Source organism: Oncorhynchus tshawytscha, linkage group LG11 (genome assembly GCF_018296145.1).
Source record: "Oncorhynchus tshawytscha isolate Ot180627B linkage group LG11, Otsh_v2.0, whole genome shotgun sequence".
Lineage (NCBI taxonomy): Eukaryota > Metazoa > Chordata > Actinopteri > Salmoniformes > Salmonidae > Oncorhynchus > Oncorhynchus tshawytscha.
In genome coordinates this window covers 54019561-54047103 of record NC_056439.1, presented here as the reverse complement: position 1 = coordinate 54047103, position 27543 = coordinate 54019561, and the positions used below count along the sequence as shown (strand labels likewise).

General features: G+C 45.6%; 1 protein-coding gene across 1 annotated transcript in view; it reads left to right on the top strand.

Moving 5' to 3' along the window:
- The window catches only part of LOC121847759 (protein numb homolog), a 122317-nt gene that overhangs the window by 91290 nt on the left and 3484 nt on the right, over positions 1-27543 (top strand). The window contains 6 exon segments of the mRNA XM_042330368.1: positions 5371-5403; positions 14125-14199; positions 17178-17318; positions 22230-22431; positions 22558-22845; positions 26528-26686. Of these exon segments, the coding sequence (XP_042186302.1) occupies positions 5371-5403; positions 14125-14199; positions 17178-17318; positions 22230-22431; positions 22558-22845; positions 26528-26686 (898 nt within the window).

The following is a 27543-nucleotide window of genomic DNA, read 5'->3' as shown; positions in this document are numbered from 1 at the left end:
TCACATCCTGCTCTGTCCTGCACGTCCTGCTCTGTCCTGCACGTCCTGCTCTGGCCTGCACGTCAAATCAAATCAAATGTATTTATAAAGCCCTTCTTACATCATCTGATAGCTGTACAGAAATTCAGCACGGCCAGGTGGACTGGGGACAGCAAGGAGTCATCATGCCAGGTAGTCCTGAGGCATGGTCCTAGGGCTCAGGTCCTCCGAGAGAGAGAGAGAGAGAGAGAGAGAATTAGAGAGAGCATGCTTAAATTCACACAGGACACCGGATAAGACAGGAGAAATACTCCAGATATAACAGACTCACCTTAGCCCCCCGACACATAAACTCCTGCAGCATAAATACTGGAGGCTGAGACAGGAGGGGTCGGGAGACACTGTGCCGCCGATACCCCCGGACAGGGCCAAACAGGCAGGATATAACCCCAAAGCACAGCCCCACACCTCTAGAAGGATATCTTCAACCACCAACTTACCATCCTGAGACAAGGCAGAGTATAGCACACAAATATCTCCGCCGTGGCACAACCCAAGGGGGGGCGCCAACCCAGACAGGAAGACCACGTCAGTGACTCAACCCACTCAAGTGACGCACCTCCTAGGGACGGCATGAGAGAGCCCCAGTAAGCCAGTGACTCAGCCCCTGTAATAGGGTTAGAGGCAGAGAATATTCATATGTTCTTCAGAAGAGAGATCAGGGTCCAGAGTAACGCCGAGGTCCTTCACAGTTTTATTTGAGACGACTGTACAACCATCAAGACTAATTGTCAGATTCAACAGAAGATCTCTTTGTTTCTTGGGACCTAGAACAAGCATCTCTGTTTTGTCCGAGTTTAAAAGTAAAAAGTTTGCAGCCATCCACTTCCTTATGTCTGAAACACAGGCTTCCAGCGAGGGCAATTTTGGGGCTTCACCATGTTTCATCAAAATGTACAGCTGTGTATCGTCCACATAGCAGTGAAAGTTTGCATTATGTTTCTGAATGACATCACCAAGAGCTAAACATATAGTGAAAACAATAGTGGTCCTAAAACGGAACCTTGAGGAACACCGAAATTTACAGTTGATTTGTCAGAGGACAAACCATCCACAGAGACAAACTGATATCTTTCAGACAGATACGATCTAAACCAGGCTAGAACTTGTCCGTGTAGACCAATTTGGGTTTCCAATCTCTCCAAAAGAATGTGGTGATCGATGGTATCAAAAGCAGCACTAAGGTCTAGGAGCACGAGGACAGATGCAGAGCCTCGGTCTGATGCCATTAAAAGGTCATTTACCACCTTCACAAGTGCAGTCTCAGTGCTATGATGGGGTCTAAAACCAGACTGAAGCATTTCGTATACATTGTTTGTCTTCAGGAAGGCAGTGAGTTGCTGCGCAACAGCCTTTTCTAAACATTTTGAGAGGAATGGAAGTTTCAACAGGCCGATAGTTGAAAAAATATTTTCTGGGTCAAGGTTTGGCTTTTTCAAGAGAGGCTTTATTACTGCCACTTTTAGTGAGTTTGGTACACATCCGGTGGATAGAGAGCCGTTTATTATGTTCAACATAGGAGGGCCAAGCACAGGAAGCAGCTATTTCAGTAGTTTAGTTGGAATAGGGTCCAGTATGCAGCTTGAAGGTTTAGAGGCCATGATTATTTTCATCATTGTGTCAAGCGATATAGTACTAAAACACTTGAGCGTCTCTCTTGATCCTAGGTCCTGGCAGAGTTGTGCAGACTCAGGACAACTGAGCTTTGGAGAAATACGCATATTTAAAGAGGAGTCCATAATTTGCTTTCTAATGATATTTTTGTCAAAGAAGTTTATGAATGTATTACTGCTGAAGTGAAAGCCACCCTCTCTTGGGGAATGCTTCTTTTTAGTTAGCTTTGCGACAGTAACAAAAAGGAATTTCGGATTGTTCTTATTTTCCTCAATTAAGTTAGAAAAATAGGATGATCGAGCAGCAGTAAGGGCTCTTCGGTACTGCACGGTACTGTCTTTCCAAGCTAATCGGAAGACTTCCAGTTTGGTGTGGCGCCATTTCCGTTCCACTTTTCTGGAAGCTTTCTTCAGAGCTCGGGTATTTTCTGTATAGGAGGGAGCTAGTTTCTTATGACTAATGTTTTTTTGTTTTTAGGGGTGCGACTGCATCTAGGGTATTACGTGCTTCTACACCTGCATTGCTTGCTGTTTGGGGTTTTAGGCTGGGTTTCTGTACAGCACTTTGAGATATCAGCTGATGTACGAAGGGCTATATAAATAAATTTGATTTGATTTTGATTTGATTTGATATTACGCAAGGTTACATTGAGTTCCTCAGTTAGGTGGTTAACTGATTTTTGTACTCTGACATCCTTGGGTAGGTGGAGAGAGTCTGGAAGGGCAACAAGGAATCTTTGGGATGTCTGAGAATTTATAGCACAGCTTTTGATGCTCCTTGGTTGGGGTCTGAGCAGATTATTTGTTGCAATTGCAAACGTAATAAAATGGTGGTCAGATAGTCCAGGATTATGAGGAAAAACATTAAGATCCACAATAATTATTCCACGGGACAAAACTAGGTCCAGCGTATGACTGTGGCAGTGAGTGGGTCCAGAGACATGTTGGACAAAACCCACTGAGTCAATGATGTGGAGCCTTTTGGAGTGGGTCTGTGGACTTCTCCATGTGAATATTAACGTCACCAAAATGTTGAATATTATCTGCCATGACTACAAGGTCCGATAGGAATTCAGGGAACTCAGTGAGGAACGCTGTATATGGCCCAGGAGGCCTGTAAACAGTAGCTATAAAAAGTGATTGAGTAGGCTGCATAGATTTCATGACTAGAAGCTCAAAAGGCGCAAATGTCTTTTTTTTGTGGTAAATTGACATCATAAATTATCATCATAAATTTTAGTTCATTGACTATAACTGCCTTGGAAGTGAGGGATCTAACATTAAGTAGCCCTATTTTGAGATGTGAGGTATCATGATCTCTTTCAATAATGACAGGAATGGAGGTGGTCTTTATCCTAGTGAGATTGCTAAGGCGAACACCGCCATGTTTAGTTTTGCCCAACCTAGATCGAGGCACAGACACGGTCTCAATGGGGATAGCTGAGCTGACTACTCTGACTGTGCTAGTGGCAGACTCCACTATGCTGGCAGGCTGGCTAACAGCCTGCTGCCTGGCCTGCACCCTATTTCATTGTGGAGCTAGAGGAGTTAGAGCCCTGTCTATGTTGGTAGATAAGATGAGAGCACCCCTACAGCTAGGATGCAGTCCGTCACTCCTCAGCAGGCCAGGCTTGGTCCTGTTTGTGGGTGAGTCCCAGAAAGAGGGCCAATTATCTACAAATTCTATCTTTTGGGAGGGGCAGAAAACAGTTTTCAACCAGCGATTGAGTTGTGAGACTCTGCTGTGGAGTTAATCAATCCCCCTAACTGGGTGGGGGCCAGAGACAATTACTCGATGCCGACACATCTTTCTAGCTGATTTACACGCTGAAGCTATGTTGCGTTTGGTGACCTCTGACTGTTTCATCCTAACATCGTTGGTGCCGACGTGGATAACAATATCTCTATACTCTCTACACTCGCCAGTTTTAGCCGTAGCCAGCACCATCTTCAGATTAGCCTTAACGTCGGCAGCCCTGCCCCCTGGTAAACAGTGTATGATCGCTGGATGATTCGTTTTAAGTCTAATACTGCGGGTAATGGAGTCGCCAATGACTAGGGGTTTTCAATTTGTCAGAGCTAATGGTGGGAGGCTTCAGCATCTCAGACCCCGTAACGGGAGGAGCAGAGACCAGAGAAGGCTCGGCCTCTGACTCCGACTAGATGCATAATGGGGAGAACCGGTTGTAAAGTTTCTGTCGGCTGAATGAGCGACACCGGTTGAGCATTCCGACAGCATTTCCCTCCAGAAGCCATGAGAAAGTTGTCCGGCTGCAGGGGCCGTGCCTCCAGAAGCCATGAGAAATTACCTAACGATTGCTTCTGAAGCTGGGCTTGCAGCACAGGTATCCTCGCCGCAAGGCGATCGTTCTCCTGTATATGGCTGTGAATGATGGTCTTAACTAGAGGTCGACCGATTATGATTTTTCAACGCCGATACCGATTATTGGAGGACTAAAAAAGCCGATACCGATTAAGCGGCTGATTTGAATGACAATTATTTTTAACTTAATATAATACATCAATAAAATCAATTTAGCCTCAAATAAATAATGAAAAATGTTCAATTTGGTTTAAATAATGCAAAAACAAAGTGTTGGATAAGAAAGTAAAAGTGCAATATGTGCTATGTAAGAAAGATAACGTTTCAGTTCCTTGCTCAGAACATGAGAACATATGAAAGTTGGTGGTTCCTTTTAACATGAGACTTCAATATTCCCAGGTAAGAAGTTTTAGGTTGTAGTTAATATAGTAGTTATAGGACTATTTCTCTCTATACCATTTGTATTTCATATACCTTTGCCTATTGGATGTTCTTATAGGCACTATAGTATTGCCAGTGTAACAGTATAGCTTCCGTCCCTCTCCTCGCTCCTCCCTGGGCTCGAACCAGGAACACAACGACAACAGCCACCATCGAAGCAGCGTTACCCATGCAGGGCAATGGGAACAACCACTCCAAGGCTCAGAGCGAGTGACGTTTGAAACGCTATTAGCGCGCGCTAACTAGCCAGCCATTTCACATCGTTACACCAGCCTCATCTCGGGAGTTGATAGGCTTGAAGTCATAAACAGCAGAGCTGCTGGAAAACGCACGAAAGTGCTGTTTGAATGAATGCTTACGAGCCTGCTGTTGCCTACCACCGCTCAGTCAGACTGCTCTATCAAATCATAGACTTAGTTATAACATAATAACACACAGAAATACGAGCCTTAGGTCATTAATATGGTCGAATCCGGAAACTATCATCTCAAAAACAAAATGTTTATTCTTCTTCTTAACCAAACGTCCACCTTGGCCTCCTCATCCATCAATCTCTCCACTGACTCACTCCTAACCAAACGTCAACCTTGGCTTCCTCATCCATCCATCTCTCCACTGACTCACTCCTAACCAAACGTCAACCTTTGCCTCCTCATCCATCCATCTCTCCACTGACTCACTCCTAACCAAACGTCAACCTTGGCCTCCTCATCCATCCATCTCTCCACTGACTCACTACTAACCAAACGTCAACCTTGGCCTCCTCATCCATCCATCTCTCCACTGACTCACTCCTAAACAAGCTTCAACTCCTACAAGCCCCCCCCTCCACCCACCCACCCCCATAAACAGAGAAATCACACACACCTGGACACTCGGTAGCCCTCCTCAGTCATCGGTAACATTGTCCGTGTTGTCGCCCCTCCCCCCTCCCCTTTACCTGCCCCACAACAGGACAGGACATTCTTCAAGGGCTTCTTTACAAAAGTAAGTTGTGCCTTGTGTGTCAATCTGAGTGCCTCTTTCCTTAATATAACCCCTCACTCTCTGATCAGGGTCCTGTCTGGGACATTACCTCACCAACAAACTACCTGGACACCTGGGGGTGTGTGTGTGTGTGTGTGTGTGTGTGTGTGTGTGTGTGTGTGTGTGTGTGTGTGTGTGTGTGGTATGGAAGTTGTTATTGAACTAGTGGGCTACTATGTCAGTTGCTTTGTTGTCGTGTCAACATCCTTTCACCTCTTCCTCCTTCCAGTCTGGAACAACACCACCTATTAATGACTTCCCTCAATGTTCTTTATCATGTTTGACTTTCCCTTGTTTTCCCTCTTTCCAGTTTGTGTGTGGGTGTGTGTGGACGTGTGTGGGTGTGTGTGGACGTGGGTGTGTGTGGACGTGTGTGTGGACGTGTGTGGGTGTGTGTGGACGTGTGTGGGTGTGTGTGGACGTGTGTGGACGTGTGTGGGCGTGTGTGGGTGTGTGTGGGCGTGTGTGTGTGTGTGTGGGACGTGTGTGGACGTGTGTGGGTGTATGTGGACGTGTGTGTGGACGTGTGTGGGTGTGTGTGGACGTGTGTGGGTGTGTGTGGACGTGTGTGTGGACGTGTGTGGGTGTGTGTGGACGTGTGTGGGTGTGTGTGGACGTGTGGGTGTGTGTGGACGTGTGGTTGGGTGGGTGTGTGGACGTGTGGGTGTGTGGGTGTGTAACCCCACATAAAATGTAAATAAACAAACATTTGACCAACTGGGGGTTGTTTGTCCCCACAGGTTAAATGCTACAGATATATACAGTTGAAGTCTGAAGTTTACACCTTAGCCAAATACATTTAAACTCAGTTTTTCACAATTCCTGACATTTAATCCTCGTAAAAATTCCCTGTTTTAGGTCAGTTAGGACCACCGGTTCATTTGAAGAATGTGAAATGTCAGAATAATAGTTGAGAGAGAATTATTTCAGCTTTCAGTTCTTTCATCACATTCCCAGTGGGTCAGAAGTATCAATTAGTATTTGGTAGCGTTGCCTTTTAAATTGGTCCATTCCTTTAAAATTTGGCCCATTCCTCCTGACAGAGCTGGTGTAACTGAGTCAGGTTTGTAGGCCTCCTTCCTCGCACACACTTTTTCAGTTCTGCCCACAAATTTTCTATTGGATTGAGGTCAGGACTTTATGATGGCCACTCCAATACCTTGACTCTGTTGTCCTTAAGCCATTTTGCCACAACTTTGGAAGTATGCTTGGGGTCTTTGTCCATTTGGAAGACACATTTGCGACCAAGCTTTAACTTCCTGACTGATGTCTTGAGATGTTGCTTCAATATATCCACATAATTTTCCGCCTCATGATGCCATTTATTTTGTGAAGTGCACCAGTCCCTCCTGCAGCAAAGCACCCCCACAACATGATGCTGCCACCCCCGTGCTTCACGGTTGGCATGGTGTTCTTCGGTTTGCAAGCCTTCCCCTTTTTCCTCCAAACATAACGATGGTCATTTTGGCCAAACAGTTCTATTTTTGTTTCATCAGACCAGAAGACATTTCTCCAAAAAGTACGATCTTTGTCCCCATGTGCAGTTGCAAACCGTAGTCTGGCTTTTTTATGGCGGTTTTGTAGCAGTAGCTTCTTCCTTGCTGAGCGGCCTTTCAGGTTATGTCGATATAGGACTCGTATTACTGTGGATATAGATACTTTTGTACCGGTTTCCTCCAGAATCTTCACATGGTCCTTTGCTGTTCTGGGATTGATTTGCACTTTTCGCATCAAAGTACGTTAATCTCTAGGAGACAGAAAGTGTCTCTTTCCTGAGAGGTATGATGTCTGTGTGGTCCCATGGTGTTTATACTTGTGTACTACTGTTTGTACAGATGAACTTGGTACCTTCAGGCGTTTGGAAATTGCTTCCAAGGATGAACCAGACTTGTGGAGGTCTACAATGATTTTTCTACGTTCTTGGCTTCTAAAGCCATGACATCATTTTTCTGGAATTTTCCAAGCTGTTTAAAGGCACAGTCAATTTAGTGTATGTAAACTTCTGACCCACTGGAATTGTGATACAGTGAATTATAAGTGAAATAATCTGTCTGTAAACAATTGTTGGAAAAATGACTTGTGTCATGCACGAAGTAGATGTCCTAACCGATTTGACAAAACTATAGTTTGTTTACAAGAAATTTGTGGAGTGGTTGAAAAACGAGTTTTAATGACTCCAAGCCAAGTGTATGTAAACTTCCGACTTAACTGTATTTATAGGGGGTTAAAGGTTGTGTTTTAGGATTTAGGTAAGGGTACAGATTAGGGGTTAGGTAAGGGTACAGATTAGGGGTTAGGTAAGGGTAAGGGTACAAATTGGGGGTTAGGTAAGGGTACAGATTAGGGTTTAGGTAAGGGTAAGGGTACAGATTAGGGTTTTAGGTAAGGGTAAGGGTACAGATTAGGGTTTAGGTAAGGGTACAGATTAGGGTTTAGGTAAGGGTAAGGGTACAGATTAGGGGTTAGGTAAGGGTAAGGGTACAGATTAGGGTTTAGGTAAGGGTACACATTAGGGTTTAGGTAAGGGTACAGATTAGGGTTTAGGTAAGGGTACAGATTAGGGGTTAGGTAAGGGTAAGGGTACAGATTAGGGTTTAGGTAAGGGTACAGATTAGGGGTTAGGTAAGGGTAAGGGTACAGATTAGGGTTTAGGTAAGGGTACAGATTAGGGGTTAGGTAAGGGTACAGGTGAGGGTTTAGGTAAGGGTACAGATTAGGGTTTAGGTAAGGGTACAGATTAGGGTTTAGGTAAGGGTACAGATTAGGGGTTAGGTAAGGGTAAGGGTACAGATTAGGGTTTAGGTAAGGGTACAGATTAGGGTTTAGGTAAGGGTACAGATTAGGGGTTAGGTAAGGGTAAGGGTACAGATTAGGGTTTAGGTAAGGGTACCGATTAAGGGTTAGGTAAGGTTAAGGGTACAAATTAGGGGTTAGGTAAGGGTAAGGGTACAGTTTAGTGTTTAGGTAAGGGTACAGATTAGGGTTTAGGTAAGGGTACAGATTAGGGTTTAGGTAAGGGTACAGATTAGGGTTTAGGTAAGGGTAAGGCTACAGATTAGGGTTTAGGTAAGGGTAAGGGTACAGATTAGGGGTTGGGTAAGGGCACAAATTAGGGGTTAGGTAAGGGTACAGATTAGGGGTTAGGTAAGGGTACAGATTAGGGTTAGGTAATGGTAAGGGTACAGATTAGTGTTTAGGTAAGGGTACAGATTATGGTTTAGGTAAGGGTAAGGGTACAGATTAGGGTTTAGGTAAGGGTACAAATTAGGGGTTAGGTAAGGGTACAGATTAGGGGTTAGGTAAGGGTACAGATTAGGGTTAGGTAATGGTAAGGGTACAGATTAGGGTTTAGGTAAGGGTACAGATTAGGGGTTAGGTAAGGGTACATATTAGGGTTTAGTTAAGGGTAAAGATTAGGGGTTTAGGTAAGGGTACAGATTAGGGTTAGGTAAGGGTACAGATTAGGGGTTAGGTAAGTGTACAGATTAGGAGTTAGGTAAGGGTACAGATTAGGGTTTAGGTAAGGGTACAGATTAGGGTTAGGTAAGGGTAAGGGTACAGATTAGGGTTAGGTAAGGGTAAGGGTACAGATTAGGGTTTAGGTAAGGGTACAGATTAGGGTTTAGGTAAGGGTACAGATTAGGGTTAGGTAAGGGTAAGGGTACAGATTAGGGTTTAGGTAAGGGTACAGATGAGGGTTTAGGTAAGGGTACAGGTTAGGGTTAGGTAAGGGTATGGGTACAGATCAGTGTTTTAGGTAAGGTTACAGATTAGGGTTAGGTAAGGGTAAGGGTACAGATTAGGGGTTAGGTAAGGGTAAGGGTACAGATTAGGGTTTAGATAAGGGTACAGATTAGGGTTAGGTAAGGGTAAGGGTACAGATGAGGGTTTAGGTAAGGGTACAGATTAGGGTTAGGTAAGGGTACAGATTAGGGTTTAGGTAAGGGTACAGATTAGGGTTTAGGTAAGGGTAAGGGTACAGATTAGGGTTTAGGTAAGGGTACAGATAAGGGTTAGTTAAGGGTAAGGGTACAGATTAGGGTTTAGGTAAGGGTAAGGGTACAGATTAGGGTTTAGGTAAGGGTAAGGGTACAGATTAGGGGTTAGGTAAGGGTAAGGGTACAGATTAGGGTTTAGGTAAAGGTACAAATTAGGGATCATGTAAGGGTACAGATTAGGGGTTAGGTAAGGGTACAGATTAGGGTTTAGGTAAGGGTAAGGGTACAGATTAGGGGTTAGGTAAGGGTACAGATTAGGGTTTAGTTAAGGGTAAAGATTAGGGGTTTAGGTAAAGCTACAGATTAGGGTTAGGTAAGGGTACAGATTAGGGGTTAGGTAATGATACAGATTAGGAGTTAGGTAAGGGTACAGATTAGGGGTTATAGATAAGGGTAAGAGTACAGATTAGGGTTTAGGTAAGGGTACAGATTAGGGTTAGGTAAGGGTAAGGGTACAGATTAGGGTTTAGGTAAGGGTACAGATTAGGGGTTAGGTAAGGGTAAGGGTACAGTTTAGTGTTTAGGTAAGGGTACAGATGAGGGTTTAGGTAAGGGTACAGATTAGGGTTTAGGTAAGGGTACAGATTAGGGTTTAGGTAAGGGTACAGATTAGGGGTTAGGTAAGGGTAAGGGTACAGATTAGGGTTTAGGTAAGGGTACAGATTAAGGGTTAGGTAAGGGTAAGGGTACAGATTAGGGGTTAGGTAAGGGTACAGATTAGGGTTTAGGTAAGGGTACAGATTAGGGTTTAGGTAAGGGTACAGGTTAGGGTTTAGGTAAGGGTAAGGGTACAGATGAGGGTTTAGGTAAGGGTAAGGGTACAGATTAGGGGTTAGGTAAGGGTACAGATTAGGGTTAGGTAATGGTAAGGGTACAGATTAGTGTTTAGGTAAGGGTACAGATTAGGGTTTAGGTAAGGGTAAGGGTACAGATTAGGGTTTAGGTAAGGGTACAAATTAGGGGTCAGGTAAGGGTACAGATTAGGGGTTAGGTAAGGGTACAGATTAGGGTTTAGGTAAGGGTAAGGGTACAGATTAGGGGTTAGGTAAGGGTACAGATTAGGGTTTAGGTAAGGGTAAGGGTACAGATTAGGGGTTTAGGTAAGGGTACAGATTAGGGTTAGGTAAGGGTAAGGGTACAGATTAGGGTTTAGGTAAGGGTACAGATGAGGGTTTAGGTAAGGGTACAGATTAGGGTTTAGGTACGGGTAAGGGTACAGGTTATGGGTTAGGTAAGGGTACAGATTAGGGTTTAGGTAAGGGTACAGATTAGGGTTAGGTAAGGGTACAGATTAGTGCTAGGTAAGGGTACAGATTAGGGTTAGGTCAGGGTAAGGGTACAGATTAGGGTTTAGGTAAAGGTACATATTAGGAGTTAAGTAAGGGTAAGGGTACAGATTAGGGTTTTAGGTAAGGGTACAGATTAGGGCTTGGTAAGGGTACAGATTAGGGTTTAGTTAAGGGTACAGATTAGGGTTTAGGTAAGGGTACAGATTAGGGTTAGGTAAGGGTACAGATTAGGGTTTAGGTAAGGGTAAGGGTACAGATTAGGGTTTAGGTAAGGGTAAGGGTACAGATTAGGGTTTAGGTAAGGGTACAGATTAGGTTTTAGGTAAGGGTACAGATTATGGTTTTAGGTAAGGGTAAGGGTACAGATTAGGGTTTAGGTAAGGGTATAGATTAGGGTTTAGGGAAAATTGGATTTTGAATTGAACTGAAATGTGTGTCCCCACAAGGTTAGTTATACAAGACTGTATGTTTGTGCGTGTGTGTGTGTTTCAAGGAAGATGTAAGGCTGGGAGAGAAAATGGGAGTGGCTGGTCTGTCTGTCTCTCATCTCTCCCTGTCTCTCTCTCTCATCTCTCCCTGTCTCTCTCTCTCATCTCTCCCTGTCTCTCTCTCTCCCCGTCTCTCTCTTTTCCCCTTTTCTCTCTCCCCGTCTCTCCCTGTATGTCCCTGTCTCTCTCTCTCATCTCTCCCTGTCTCTCCCGGTCTCTCCCTCATCTCTTCCTCATCTCTCCCTGTCTCCCGGTCTCTCTCTCATCTCTCCCTTTCATCTCTCCCTGTCTCTCCCTGTCTCTCCCTCTTCTCTTCCTCATCTCTCCCTGTCTCCCGGTCTCTCTCTCATCTCTCCCTTTCATCTCTCCCTGTCTCTCCCGGTCTCTCTCTCATCTCTCCCTTTCATCTCTCCCTGTCTCCCGGTCTCTCTCTCATCTCTCCCTTTCATCTCCCTGTCTCTCCCGGTCTCTCCCTCATCTCTCCCTCTCTCCCCGTCTCTCTCTCTGTGTCTCCTGGTATCTCTCTCTCTCTCCCCTCTCATCCCTCCCTGTGTCTCTCCCCGTCTCTCTCTCATCTCTCCCGGTCTCTCTCTCATCTCTTCTGGTCTCTCTCTCATCTCTCCCTCTCATTTCTCCCGGTCTCTCTCTCATCTCTCTCTCATCTCTCCCTGTCTCTCCCAGTCTCTCCCTCATCTCTTCCTCATCTCTCCCTGTCTCCTGGTCTCTCTCTCATCTCTCCCTTTCATCTCTCCCTGTCTCTCCCGGTCTCTCTCTCATCTCTCCCTCTCTCCCCATCTCTCTCCCTGTCTCTCCTGGTCTCTCTCTCTCTCTCTCTCTCTCATCTCTCCCTGTGTCTCTCCCCGTCTCTCTCTCATCTCTCCCGGTCTCTCTCTCATCTCTCCCGGTCTCTCTCATCTCTCCCTCTCATCTCTCCCGGTCTCTCTCTCATCTCTCCCTGTCTCTCCCTCATCTCTTCCTCATCTCTCCCTCATCTCTTCCTCATCTCTCCCTGTCTCCCGGTCTCTCTCTCATCTCTCCCTGTCTCCCGGTCTCTCTCTCATCTCTCCCTTTCATCTCTCCCTGTCTCTCCCTTGTCTCTCTCTCATCTCTCCCTCATCTCTCCCTCTCTCCCCGTCTCTCTCCCTGTCTCTCCCGGTCTCTCTCCCTCTCATCTTTCCCTGTGTCTCTCCTCATCTCTCTCTCATCTCTCACTGTCTCTCTCCCTGTCTCTCTCACTGTCTCTCCCGGTCTCTCTCTCATCTCTCCCTCTCATCTCTACCGGTCTTTCTCTCATCTCTCCCTGTCTCTCTCTCATCTCTTTCTCTCATCTTTCCCTGTCTCTCTCTCTCATCTCTCCCTCTCATCTCTCCCTGTCTCCCTCTCATCTCTCCCTGTCTCATCTCTCATCTCTCCCGCTCATCTCTCCCTGTCTCCCTCTTATCTCTCCCTGTCTCATCTCTCCCTCTCATCTCTCCCTGTCTCGCTCTCATCTCTCCCTCTCATCTCTCCTGGCCTCTCATCTCTCCCTCTCATCTCTCCCTGTCTCGCTCTCATCTCTCCTTCTCATCTCTCCCTGTCTCTCTCTCATCTCTCCCGGTCTCTCTCTCTCTCATCTTTCCCTGTCTCTCTCATCTCTCCCTCTCATCTCTCCCTGTCTCTCCCTTGTCTCTCTCTCATCTCTCCCCGTCTCTCTCCCTGTCTCTCCCGGTCTCTCTCCCTCTCATCTTTCCCTGTGTCTCTCCTCATCTCTCTCATCTCTCACTGTCTCTCTCCCTGTCTCTCTCCCTGTCTCTCCCGGTCTCTCTCTCATCTCTCCCTCTCATCTCTACCGGTCTTTCTCTCATCTCTCCCGGTCTTTCTCTCATCTCTCCCGGTCTCTCTCTCATCTCTCCCTGTCTCTCTCTCATCTCTCCCTGTCTCTCTCTCATCTCTTTCTCTCATCTTTCCCTGTCTCTCTCTCTCATCTCTTCCTCTCATCTCTCCCTCTCATCTCTCCCGGTCTATCTCTCATCTCTCCCGGTCTTTCTCTCATCTCTCCCGGTCTCTCTCTCATCTCTCCCTGTCTCATCTCTCATCTCTCCCGCTCATCTCTCCCTGTCTCCCTCTCATCTCTCCCTGTCTCATCTCTCCCTCTCATCTCTCCTGGCCTCTCATCTCTCCCTCTCATCTCTCCCTGTCTCGCTCTCATCTCTCCTTCTCATCTCTCCCTGTCTCTCTCTCATCTCTCTCTCTCATCTCTCCCGGTCTCTCTCTCTCTCATCTTTCCCTGTCTCTCTCATCTCTCCCTCTCATCTCTCCCGGTCTCTCTCTCATCTTTCCCTGTCTCTCTCTCTCATCTCTCCCTCTCATCTCTCCCGGTCTCTCTCTCATCTCTCCCTGTCTCATCTCTCCCTCTCATCTCCCCTCTCATCTCTCCCTGTCTCATCTCTCCCTCTCATCTCTCATCTCTCCCTGTCTCCCTCTCATCTCTCCCTGTCTCATCTCTCATCTCTCCCTCTCATCTCTCCCTCTCATCTCTCCCTGTCTCATCTCTCATCTCTCCCTCTCATCTCTCCCTGTCTCTCTCTCATCTCTCCCTCTCATCTCTCCCTGTCTCTCTCTCATCTCTCTCTCTCATTTCTCTTTCTCATCTCTCCCTCTCATCTCTCCCTGTCTCTCTCTCATCTCTCATCTCTCCCTGTCTCTCTCTCATCTCTCTCTCTCATTTCTCTTTCTCATCTCTCCCTCATCTCTCTCTCTCATCTCTCCCTCATCTCTCTCTCTCATCTCTCCCTGTCTCTTTCGCATCTCTCCCTGTCTCTCTCGCATCTCTCTCTCTCTCATCTCTCTCTGTCTCTCTCTCATCTCTCTCTCATCTCTCCCGGTCTCTCTCTCATCGCTCTCTCTCATCTGTGTTTCTGTCTGCAGGCAGGGAAGAAGGCAGTGAAAGCAGTGTTGTGGGTCTCAGCAGACGGTCTCCGTGTGGTAGATGACAAAACTAAGGTAAAGTAACAGATCCATCCAGTCTCCTGCTCTGTTGTCTGAACAGCTAGGTCAACACGCACGCAGACACACGGACACACACACAGACAGACACACACACACACATGCAAACAGACACACGCAGACAGACAGACACAGGCAGACAGACAGACACATGCACGCAGACAGACAGACACATGCACGCAGACAGACAGACACACGCAGACACAGACACAGGCAGACAGACAGACACACGCAGACAGACACACGCAGACAGACACACGCAGACAGACACACGTAGACAGACACACGTAGACAGACAGACACACGCAGACAGACACACACAGACAGACACACGCAGACAGACACATGCACGCAGACAGACAGACACATATGCAGACAGACAGACACATGCAGACAGACAGACACATGCACGCGGACAGACACACGCAGGCAGACACATGCGCAGACAGACAGACACATACGCAGACAGACAGACACATACGCAGACAGACAGACACACACAGACAGACACAGAAACAGACATACAGTTGAAGTCGAAAGTTAATATACACCTTAGCCAAATATATTCAAACAATTCCTGACATTTAATCCTAGTAAAAATTCCCTGTTTTAGGTCAGTTAGGACCACCGGTTCATTTGAAGAATGTGAAATGTCAGAATAATAGTTGAGAGAGAATTATTTCAGCTTTCAGTTCTTTCATCACATTCCCAGTGGGTCAGAAGTATCAATTAGTATTTGGTAGCGTTGCCTTTTAAATTGGTCCATTCCTTTAAAATTTGGCCCATTCCTCCTGACAGAGCTGGTGTGACTGAGTCAGGTTTGTAGGCCTCCTTGCTCGCACACACTTTTTCAGTTCTGTCACATATTTTCCATTGGATTGAGGTCAGGGCTTTGTGATGGCCACTCCAATAAGCCATTTTGCCACAACTTTGGAAGTATGCTTGGGGTCATTGTCCATTTGTGCCCAAGCTTTAACTTCCTGACTGATGTCTTGAGATGTTGCTTCAATATACGATGCTGCCACCCCCGTGCTTCACGGTTGGGATGGTGTTCTTCAGCTTGCAAGCCTCCCCCTTTTTCCTCCAAATATAACGTTGGTCATTATGGCCAAACAGTTATATTTTTGTTTCATCAGACAAGAGGACATTTGGTCTGATGAAAAAAGTAACACTTTGTCCCAATGTGCAGTTGCAAACTGTAGTCTGGCTTTTTTATGGCGGTTTTGGAGCAGTAGCTTCTTCCTTGCTGAGCAGGCTTTCAGGTTATGTCGATATAGGACTCGTTTTACTGTGGATATAGATACTTTTGTACCTGTTTCCTCCAGCATCTTCACAAGGTCCTTTGCTGTTGTTCTGGGATTGATTTGCACTTTTCACACCAAAGTACGTTCATCTCTAGGAGATAGAACGAGTCTCCTCCCTGAGCGGTATGACGGCTGCGTGGTCCCATGGTACTATACTTGTGTTTATACTTGTGTACTCCACTATTTGTGGAGTGGTTGAAAAATGAGTTTTAATGACTCCAACTTTAGTGTATGTAAACTTCTGACTTCAACTGTACACCCTACGCACACACACAGAAACACACACTGACAGATTGACACAGAATGCTAAACCTCAGCCAGAGGAATTTTAAGCCTCAGCCAGAGGAATGTTAAACCTCAGCCAGAGGAATGCTAAACCTCAGCCAGAGGAATGTTAAACCTCAGCCAGAGGAATGTTAAACCTCAGCCAGAGGAATGTTAAACCTCAGCCAGAGGAATGTTAAACCTCAGCCAGAGGAATGTTAAACCTCAGCCAGAGGAATGTTAAACCTCAGCCAGAGGAATGCTAAACCTCAGCCAGAGGAATGTTAAACCTCAGCCAGAGGAATGCTAAACCTCAGCCAGAGGAATGCTAAACCTCAGCCAGAGGAATGCTAAACCTCGGCCAGAGGAATGCTAAACCTCAGCCAGAGGAATGTTAAATCTCGGCCAGAGGAATGCTAAACCTCAGCCAGAGGAATGCTAAACCTCAGCCAGAGGAATGTTAAACCTCAGCCAGAGGAATGCTAAACCTCAGCCAGAGGAATGTTAAACCTCAGCCAGAGGAATGCTAAACCTCAGCCAGAGGAATGCTAAACCTCAGCCAGAGGAAATGCTTCTGGCAGTTTGGCATCCTCAAAAGAGGAAACTCTGACACGCCGCCGAGCACAAGTTTCACTTTTTTAATGAACTGGTTAATGTTTTGGTCTCGGGACAGTTTTGTCAAACAATGGTTCCTCTTGTATAGCCTGGTTACAGTACACCTGGTATCGAGACTCCTTCATGGAACATTAATGGACTGACTGGTCCGTATTAAACGGAGGCTTCTGCTGCCCCCTACTGAAGGCTTTATTACATGGAGACGAAACAGCATCATCTCTCGTGGACAAGACTCCCTACCAAATTACCAAGATATTATGTTCTGGGTTAACCCGAGATTGTCTGTCCTAAACATGAGGCGTGGATTTTACATGCCATATTTGTAAGATCACACATTTTGTTTCAATTTAAGGACTATAGATGCAGGGAAACTCTTCTCTGTTAGACATGGGAAGTCATGGAATGTTTCATGTGTCTGAGAGTTGGAAACTCTGTGTAGGGAAGTGCTTAAAGTAATGTTGTAATATTGACAGTCGGGGATAATGTCTCTCCCATGTAGGACATCGTCGTAAATATAACATTGTGATAATGTTGTAATGTTTCTCCTCTGTAAGACACTGAAGCAATACTAAAATAACAGTCAGTGTAATGTGATAATGTTGCAATGGTAATGGTGTGATGTGATGATGTTGTAATGTGATAATGTTGAAATGATAATGGTGTGATGATGTTGTAATGTTATAATGCTGTAATGTGATAATGCTGTAGTGTGGTAATGTTGTAATGATAGTGGTGTGGCGTGATAATGGTGTAATCTGATAATGGTGTAATGATAATGTCTCTCCTCTGTAGGACCTGATCCTAGACCAGACAATAGAGAAAGTATCGTTCTGCGCTCCGGACAGGAACTTTGAGAGAGCGTTCTCCTACATCTGTAGAGATGGAACGACGAGACGCTGGATCTGCCACTGCTTCATGGCTATCAAGGACTCGGTAAGACCCTAACCTGTTACCCTCACCCCTAAACCAGGCCCTAACCTGTTACCCTAACCTGTTACCCTCACCCCTAAACCAGACCCTAACCTGTTACCCTAACCCCTAAAACAGGCCCTAACCTGTTACCCTAACCCCTAATCCAGACCCTAACCCCTAAACCAGACCCTAACCTGTTACCCTAACCCCTAAACCAGGCCCTAACCTGTTACCCTAACCTGTCTAACATTTGAACATCTTGGCCATGTTCTGTTATAATCTCCACCCGGCACAGCCAGAAGAGGACTGGCCACCCCACATAGCCTGGTTCCTCTCTAGGTTTCTTCTTAGGTTTTGGCCTTTCTAGGGAGTTTTTCCTAGCCACCGTGCTTCTACACCTGCATTGCTTGCTGTTTGGGGTTTTAGGCTGGGTTTCTGTACAGCACTTTGACATATCAGCTGATGTACGAAAGGCTATATAAATAAATTTGATTTGATTTGATTTGACCTGTTACCCTCACCCCTAAACCAGACCCTAACCTGTTACCCTAACCCCTAAACCAGACCCTAACCTGTTACCCTAACCTGTTACCCTCACCCCTAAACCAGACCCTAACCTGTTACCCTCACCCCTAAACCAGACCCTAACCTGTTACCCTAACCCCTAAACCAGACCCTACCCCTAAACCAGACCCTAACCTGTTACCCTCACCCCTAAACCAGACCCTAACCTGTTACCCTAACGCCTAAACCAGACCCTAACCTGTTACCCTCACCCCTAAACCAGGCCCTAACCTGTTACCCTAACCTGTTACCCTCACCCCTAAACCAGGCCCTAACCTGTTACCCTAACCTGTTACCCTCACCCCTAAACCAGACCCTAACCTGTTACCCTCACCCCTAAACCAGGCCCTAACCTGTTACCCTAACCTGTTACCCTAACCCCTAAACCAGGCCCTAACCTGTTACCCTAACCCCTAAACCAGACCTTAACCCCTAAACCAGACCCTAACCTGTTACCCTCACCCCTAAACCAGACCCTAACCTGTTACCCTAAACCAGACCCTAACCTGTTACCCTCACCCCTAAACCAGGCACTAACCTGTTACCCTAACCCCTAAACCAGACCCTAACCTGTTACCCTAACCCCTAAACCAGACCCTAACCTGTTACCCTAACCCCTAAACCAGACCCTAACCTGTTACCCTAACCCCTAAACCAGACCCTAACCTGTTACCCTAACCTGTTACCCTCACCCCTAAACCAGACCCTAACCCCTAAACCAGACCCTAACCTGTTACCCTAACCCCTAAACCAGACCCTAAACCAGACCCTAACCTGTTACCCTAACCCCTAAACCAGACCCTAACCTGTTACCCTCACCCCTAAACCAGGCCCTAACCTGTTACCCTAAACCAGACTCTAACCTGTTACCCTCACCCCTAAACCAGGCCCTAACCTGTTACCCTAAACCAGACCTTAACCTGTTACCCTACCCTGTTACCCTCACCCCTAAACCAGACCCTAACCTGTTACCCTCACCCCTAAACCAGGCCCTAACCTGTTACCCTAAACCAGACCCTAACCTGTTACCCTCACCCCTAAACCAGACCCTAACCCCTAAACCAGACCCTAACCTGTTACCCTAACCCCTAAACCAGACCCTAAACCAGACCCTAACCTGTTACCCTAACCCCTAAACCAGACCCTAACCTGTTACCCTCACCCCTAAACCAGGCCCTAACCTGTTACCCTAAACCAGACTCTAACCTGTTACCCTCACCCCTAAACCAGGCCCTAACCTGTTACCCTAAACCAGACCTTAACCTGTTACCCTACCCTGTTACCCTCACCCCTAAACCAGACCCTAACCTGTTACCCTCACCCCTAAACCAGACCCTAACCTGTTACCCTAACCCCTAAACCAGACCCTAACCTGTTACCCTAACCTGTTACCCTCACCCCTAAACCAGACCCTAACCTGTTACCCTCACCCCTAAACCAGACCCTAAACTGTTACCCTAAACCAGACCCTAACCTGTTACCCTAACCTGTTACCCTCACCCCTAAACCAGATCCTAACCTGTTACCCTCACCCCTAAACCAGACCCTAACCTGTTACCCTAACCCCTAAACCAGACCCTACCCCCTAAACCAGACCCTAACCTGTTACCCTCACCCCTAAACCAGACCCTAACCTGTTACCCTAACCCCTAAACCAGACCCTAACCTGTTACCCTCACCCCTAAACCAGACCCTAACCTGTTACCCTCACCCCTAAACCAGACCCTAACCTGTTACCCTCACCCCAAACCAGACCCTAACCTGTTACCCTAACCCCTAAACCAGACCCTAACCTGTTACCCTAACCTGTTACCCTCACCCCTAAACCAGATCCTAACCTGTTACCCTCACCCCTAAACCAGACCCTAACCTGTTACCCTAACCCCTAAACCAGACCCTACCCCTAAACCAGACCCTAACCTGTTACCCTCACCCCTAAACCAGACCCTAACCTGTTACCCTAACCCCTAAACCAGACCCTAACCTGTTACCCTAACCCCTAAACCAGACCCTAACCCGCAAACCAGACCCTAACCTGTTACCCTCACCCCTAAACCAGACCCTAACCTGTTACCCTAACCCCTAAACCAGACCCTAACCTGTTACCCTAACCCCTAAACCAGACCCTAACCCCTAAACCAGACCCTAACCTGTTACCCTCACCCCTAAACCAGACCCTAACCTGTTACCCTAACCCCTAAACCAGACCCTAACCTGTTACCCTAACCCCTAAACCAGACCCTAACCTGTTACCCTAACCCCTAAACCAGACCCTAACCTGTTACCCTAACCCCTAAACCAGACCCTAACCCCTAAACCTGACCTTAAGCTAGTCTCACTAGTGAAATGATAAAAGCCTCAGCATTGGCAGGTGGTGCTGTAAATCATGAACTAACATCACGCAAGGAGAGTCTCCTGTTGCAACAAGGCAAACATCTTCTTATGCCTCATGTCATGACTGAAGTGTTGAAAATCCCGAAATGTTTGCATCGTCAACTTACACACAGCTCTGACACACACACACACACTTACCCCACCAGACATGCCACCAGGGGTCTTTTCAGTCCCCAAATCCAGAACATATTCAAGAAAGAGTACAGTATTATAGAGAGCCCTTATTGGATGGAACTCCGTTCCATCTCATATTGCTCAAATGAACAGCAAACCTGGTTTAAAAAAACAGAGAAAGCAACACCTCACGGCACAACAACTCTCCCCTATTGGACCCAGATAGTTTGTGTGTATGTACTGATATGTAGGCTACGTGATGTTTTTAAATGTACGTCGTATTGTCCTTGAGATGTCCTTGTCTATTGATGTTCTGTATGATGTCATGTTTCGTGTTCTGTGTTCTGTGTTCTGTGTTCTGTGTTTTGTGTTTTGTGTTTCATGTTTTGTGTTCTGTGTTCTGTGTTCTGTGTTCTGAGTTTCATGTTTTGTGTTCTGTGTTCTGAGTTTCATGTTTTGTGTTCTGTGTTCTGAGTTTCATGTTTTGTGTTGACCCCAGGAAGAGTAGCTGCTGCTTTCACAACAGATAATACCAAATACTATTACTGAAGTGTTGTCTCAGGGAGAATGGCTGTTATTAAGGTGTTATTAAGGTGTTATTAATGTGTTATGAGGGTGTTATTAAGGTGTTATTAGGGTGTTATTAAGGTGTTATTAAGGTGTTATTAAGGTGTTATTAGGGTGTTATTAGGGTGTTATTAGGGTGTTATTAAGGTGTTATTAAGGTGTTATTAAGGTGTTGTTAAGGTGTTGTTAAGGTGTTATGTGGTAATGTGTTATGTGTTAAGGTGTTATGTGGTAATGTGTTAAGTGGTAATGTGTTAAGGTGTTATGTGTTAAGGTGTTATGTGGTATTGTGTTATGTGGTATTGTGTTAAGGTGTTATGTGGTAATGTGGTAATGTGGTAATGTGTTATGTGGTAATGTGTTAAGGTGTTATGTGGTAATGTGTTAAGGTGGTATGTGGTAATGTGTTAAGTGGTAATGTGTTAAGGTGTTATGTGGTATTGTGTTATGTGGTATTGTGTTAAGGTGTTATGTGGTAATGTGGTAATGTGGTAATGTGTTATGTGGTAATGTGTTAAGGTGTTATGTGGTAATGTGTTAAGGTGGTATGTGGTAATGTGTTAAGGTGGTATGTGGTAATGTGTTAAGGTGTTATGTGGTAATGTGTTAAGGTGGTATGTGGTAATGTGTTAAGGTGTTATGTGTTAAGGTGTTATGTGGTAATGTGTTAAGGTGGTAATGTGTTATGTGGTAATGTGTTAAGGTGGTATGTGGTATTGTGTTATGTGGTAATGTGTTAAGGTGGTAATGTGTTAAGTGGTAATGTGTTAAGGTGTTATGTGTTAAGGTGTTATGTGGTATTGTGTTAAGGTGTTATGTGGTATTGTGTTAAGGTGTTATGTGGTAATGTGTTAAGGTGTTATGTGGTATTGTGTTAAGGTGTTATGTGGTAATGTGTTAAGGTGTTATGTGGTAATGTGTTAAGGTGTTATGTGGTATTGTGTTAAGGTGTTATGTGGTAATGTGTTAAGGTGGTAATGTGTTATGTGGTAATGTGTTAAGGTGGTATGTGGTATTGTGTTATGTGGTAATGTGTTAAGGTGGTAATGTGTTAAGTGGTAATGTGTTAAGGTGTTATGTGTTAAGGTGTTATGTGGTAATGTGTTAAGGTGTTATGTGGTATTGTGTTAAGGTGTTATGTGGTATTGTGTTAAGGTGTTATGTGGTATTGTGTTAAGGTGTTATGTGGTAATGTGTTAAGGTGTTATGTGGTAATGTGTTAAGGTGTTATGTGGTATTGTGTTAAGGTGTTATGTGGTAATGTAGTAATGAGTTATGTGGTAATGTGTAAAGGGAGAGCGTCTGAGCCACTCGGTGGGCTGTGCCTTCGCTGCCTGTCTGGAGAGGAAACAGAAGAGAGAGAAGGAGTGTGGTGTCACAGCAACCTTCGACTCCAACAGAACCACCTTCACCAGGGAGGGCTCGTTCCGAGTTACCACGGCGACGGAAGCAGCTGAGCGAGAGGAGGTCATGAGGCAGTTACAGGACAAGAAAGGTGTGTGTGTGTGTGTGCGTGTGCGTGTGCGTGTGTGTGTGTGTGTGTGTGTGTGTGTGCGTGTGTGTGCGTTCTTTACATGATGTATCTATCTAGTGGTCTGCCATCCCCTGATGTTTCCTACAGCGGAGGGCGATGTCAGGCCCCCCATCCCTCTCTCCTCAGGCCCCAGTGAGGGTGTGGTGAACCAGGCTGTGGCCCCTCTACCAGGGCCACCGTCCCCCTCCTCCTCCCCTCCCCTGGGCCCCCAGGTTATCCCCCGCAGACACGCTCCAGTGGAGGCCCTGGCCAGACAGGGTTCCTTCAGAGGGTTCCCTGCCCTCAACAACTCATCTCCCTTCAAACGGCAGCTGTCCCTCAGGATGAACGATCTGCCCTCTACCATGCAGTCTGACCTCACCATGAACAACACAGGTCAGTCTGTAGCTAGTCTGACCTCACCATGCAGTCTGACCTCACCATGAACAACACAGGTCAGTCTGTAGCTAGTCTGACCTCACCATGAACAACACAGGTCAGTCTATAGCTAGTCTGACCTCACCATGAACAACACAGGTCAGTCTGTAGCTAGTCTGACCTCACCATGAACAACACAGGTCAGTCTGTAGCTAGTCTGACCTCACCATGAACAACACAGGTCAGTCTGTAGCTAGTCTGACTTCCCCATGAACAACACAGGTCAGTCTGTAGCTAGTCTGACCTCACCATGCAGTCTGACCTCACCATGAACAACACAGGTCAGTCTGTAGCTAGTCTGACCTCACCATGCAGTCTGACCTCACCATGAACAACACAGGTCAGTCTGTAGCTAGTCTGACCTCACCATGCAGTCTGACCTCACCATGAACAACACAGGTCAGTCTGTAGCTAGTCTGACCTCACCATGAACAACACAGGTCAGTCTGTAGCTAGTCTGACCTCACCATGAACAACACAGGTCAGTCTGTAGCTAGTCTGACCTCACCATGAACAACACAGGTCAGTCTGTAGCTAGTCTGACCTCACCATGCACAACACAGGTCAGTCTGTAGCTAGTCTGACCTCACCATGAACAACACAGGTCAGTCTGTAGCTAGTCTGACCTCACCATGAACAACACAGGTCAGTCTGTAGCTAGTCTGACCTCACCATGAACAACACAGGTCAGTCTGTAGCTAGTCTGACCTCACCATGCAGTCTGACCTCACCATGAACAACACAGGTCAGTCTGTAGCTAGTCTGACCTCACCATGCAGTCTGACCTCACCATGAACAACACAGGTCAGTCTGTAGCTAGTCTGACCTCACCATGAACAACACAGGTCAGTCTGTAGCTAGTCTGACCTCCCCATGAACAACACAGGTCAGTCTGTAGCTAGTCTGACTTCCCCATGAACAACACAGGTCAGTCTGTAGCTAGTCTGACCTCCCCATGAACAACACAGGTCAGTCTGTAGCTAGTCTGACTTCCCCATGAACAACACAGGTCAGTCTGTAGCTAGTCTGACCTCACCATGAACAACACAGGTCAGTCTGTAGCTAGTCTGACCTCACCATGAACAACACAGGTCAGTCTGTAGCTAGTCTGACCTCACCATGAACAACACAGGTCAGTCTGTAGCTAGTCTGACCTCACCATGAACAACACAGGTCAGTCTGTAGCTAGTCTGACCTCACCATGAACAACACAGGTCAGTCTGTAGCTAGTCTGACCTCACCATGCAGTCTGACCTCACCATGAACAACACAGGTCAGTCTGTAGCTAGTCTGACCTCACCATGAACAACACAGGTCAGTCTGTAGCTAGTCTGACCTCCCCATGAACAACACAGGTCAGTCTGTAGCTAGTCTGACCTCACCATGAACAACACAGGTCAGTCTATAGCTAGTCTGACCTCACCATGAACAACACAGGTCAGTCTGTAGCTAGTCTGACCTCACCATGAACAACACAGGTCAGTCTGTAGCTAGTCTGACCTCACCATGAACAACACAGGTCAGTCTGTAGCTAGTCTGACTTCCCCATGAACAACACAGGTCAGTCTGTAGCTAGTCTGACCTCACCATGAACAACACAGGTCAGTCTGTAGCTAGTCTGACCTCACCATGAACAACACAGGTCAGTCTGTAGCTAGTCTGACCTCACCATGAACAACACAGGTCAGTCTGTAGCTAGTCTGACCTCACCATGAACAACACAGGTCAGTCTGTAGCTAGTCTGACCTCACCATGAACAACACAGGTCAGTCTGTAGCTAGTCTGACCTCACCATGAACAACACAGGTCAGTCTGTAGCTAGTCTGACCTCACCATGAACAACACAGGTCAGTCTGTAGCTAGTCTGACCTCACCATGAACAACACAGGTCAGTCTGTAGCTAGTCTGACCTCACCATGAACAACACAGGTCAGTCTGTAGCTAGTCTGACCTCACCATGAACAACACAGGTCAGTCTGTAGCTAGTCTGACCTCACCATGAACAACACAGGTCAGTCTGTAGCTAGTCTGACTTCCCCATGAACAACACAGGTCAGTCTGTAGCTAGTCTGACCTCCCCATGAACAACACAGGTCAGTCTGTAGCTAGTCTGACCTCACCATGAACAACACAGGTCAGTCTATAGCTAGTCTGACCTCACCATGAACAACACAGGTCAGTCTGTAGCTAGTCTGACCTCACCATGAACAACACAGGTCAGTCTGTAGCTAGTCTGACCTCACCATGAACAACACAGGTCAGTCTGTAGCTAGTCTGACTTCCCCATGAACAACACAGGTCAGTCTGTAGCTAGTCTGACCTCACCATGAACAACACAGGTCAGTCTGTAGCTAGTCTGACCTCACCATGAACAACACAGGTCAGTCTGTAGCTAGTCTGACCTCACCATGAACAACACAGGTCAGTCTGTAGCTAGTCTGACCTCACCATGAACAACACAGGTCAGATGTGGGTACACTCTTGTCTCATTCACCTACAATAGATCAGTACATCACTTTGTAACCATGTATGAAACCATATTAGGCATCAGTGGCTTGCTATGTGAGTTTTGGTTTTCATAATGTTTCTGTCTCTGTCCACTACAACAGTATTGTCCATAATGATTCTGTCCACTACAATACAACAGTATTGTCCATAATGATTCTGTCCACTACAATACAACAGTATTGTCCATAATGTTTCTGTCCACTACAATACAACAGTATTGTCCATAATGATTCTGTCCACTACAATACAACAGTATTGTCCATAATGATTCTGTCCACTACAATACAACAGTATTGTCCATAATGATTCTGTCCACTACAATACAACAGTATTGTCCATAATGATTCTGTCCACTACAATACAACAGTATTGTCCATAATGATTCTGTCCACTACAATACAACAGTATTGTCCATAATGATTCTGTCCACTACAATACAACAGTATTGTCCATAATGATTCTGTCCACTACAATACAACAGTATTGTCCATAATGATTCTGTCCACTACAATACAACAGTATTGTCCATAATGATTCTGTCCACTACAATACAACAGTATTGTCCATAATGTTTCTGTCCACTACAATACAACAGTATTGTCCATAATGATTCTGTCCACTACAATACAACAGTATTGTCCATAATGATTCTGTCCACTACAATACAACAGTATTGTCCATAATGATTCTGTCCACTACAATACAACAGTATTGTCCATAATGATTCTGTCCACTACAATACAACAGTATTGTCCATAATGATTCTGTCCACTACAATACAACAGTATTGTCCATAATGATTCTGTCCACTACAATACAACAGTATTGTCCATAATGATTCTGTCCACTACAATACAACAGTATTGTCCATAATGATTCTGTCCACTACAATACAACAGTATTGTCCATAATGATTCTGTCCACTACAATACAACAGTATTGTCCATAATGATTCTGTCCACTACAATACAACAGTATTGTCCATAATGATTCTGTCCACTACAATACAACAGAAATGTGTCTTCTGCTCCGTCCTCAGCGCCCCCAGACAGCACACGTCATAAACAGTGTTTTTTTGTGAGGGTACCTCATGGCTGAATGTCTGAAAAATGTCCATGTCCCATTCCTCCAGTCCCAGAGGTGGAGGGAGAGGGGGACAGCATCAGCTCGTTGTGTACCCAGATCGCCTCAGCCTTCAGTGGGCCTCCTGAAGACCCCTTCTCCCAGGCCCCCATGCCCCGACCAACCTCCACCCCACAGTCACCTGTAGCGCCCCCGGGGGCTCAGCCAGGTAACTACACTCCACTGCAACACAAACCAAGACAGCCGACACACACACAATAACACAAGTTCACGTGCCTTTTTCTAGGCCTCGTCTCCCTGCATTTTGAATAACACGTTATGAAGTGCTTATGATGCTTCAGTTGTTCATATCTTTCATATTCATCTAATATTACAACATGGTGTCTGTATGTATCATCTAATATTACCACATGGTGTCTGTATGTATCATCTAATATTACCACATGGTGTCTGTATGTATCATCTAATATTACCATGTCTATATACCACATGGTGTCTGTATGTATCATCTAATATTACCATGTCTATATACCACATGGTGTCTGTATGTATCATCTAATATTACCATGTCTATATACCACATGGTGTCTGTATGTATCATCTAATATTACCATGTCTATATACCACATGGTGTCTGTATGTATCATCTAATATTACCATGTCTATATACAACATGGTGTCTGTATGTATCATCTAATATTACCATGTCTATATACCACATGGTGTCTGTATGTATCATCTAATATTACAACATGGTGTCTGTATGTATCATCTAATATTACAACATGGTGTCTGTATGTATCATCTAATATTACCATGTCTATATACCACATGGTGTCTGTATGTATCATCTAATATTACAACATGGTGTCTGTATGTATCATCTAATATTACCACATGGTGTCTGTATGTATCATCTAATATTACAACATGGTGTCTGTATGTATCATCTAATATTACAACATGGTGTCTGTATGTATCATCTAATATTACCATGTCTATATACCACATGGTGTCTGTATGTATCATCTAATATTACCATGTCTATATACCACATGGTGTCTG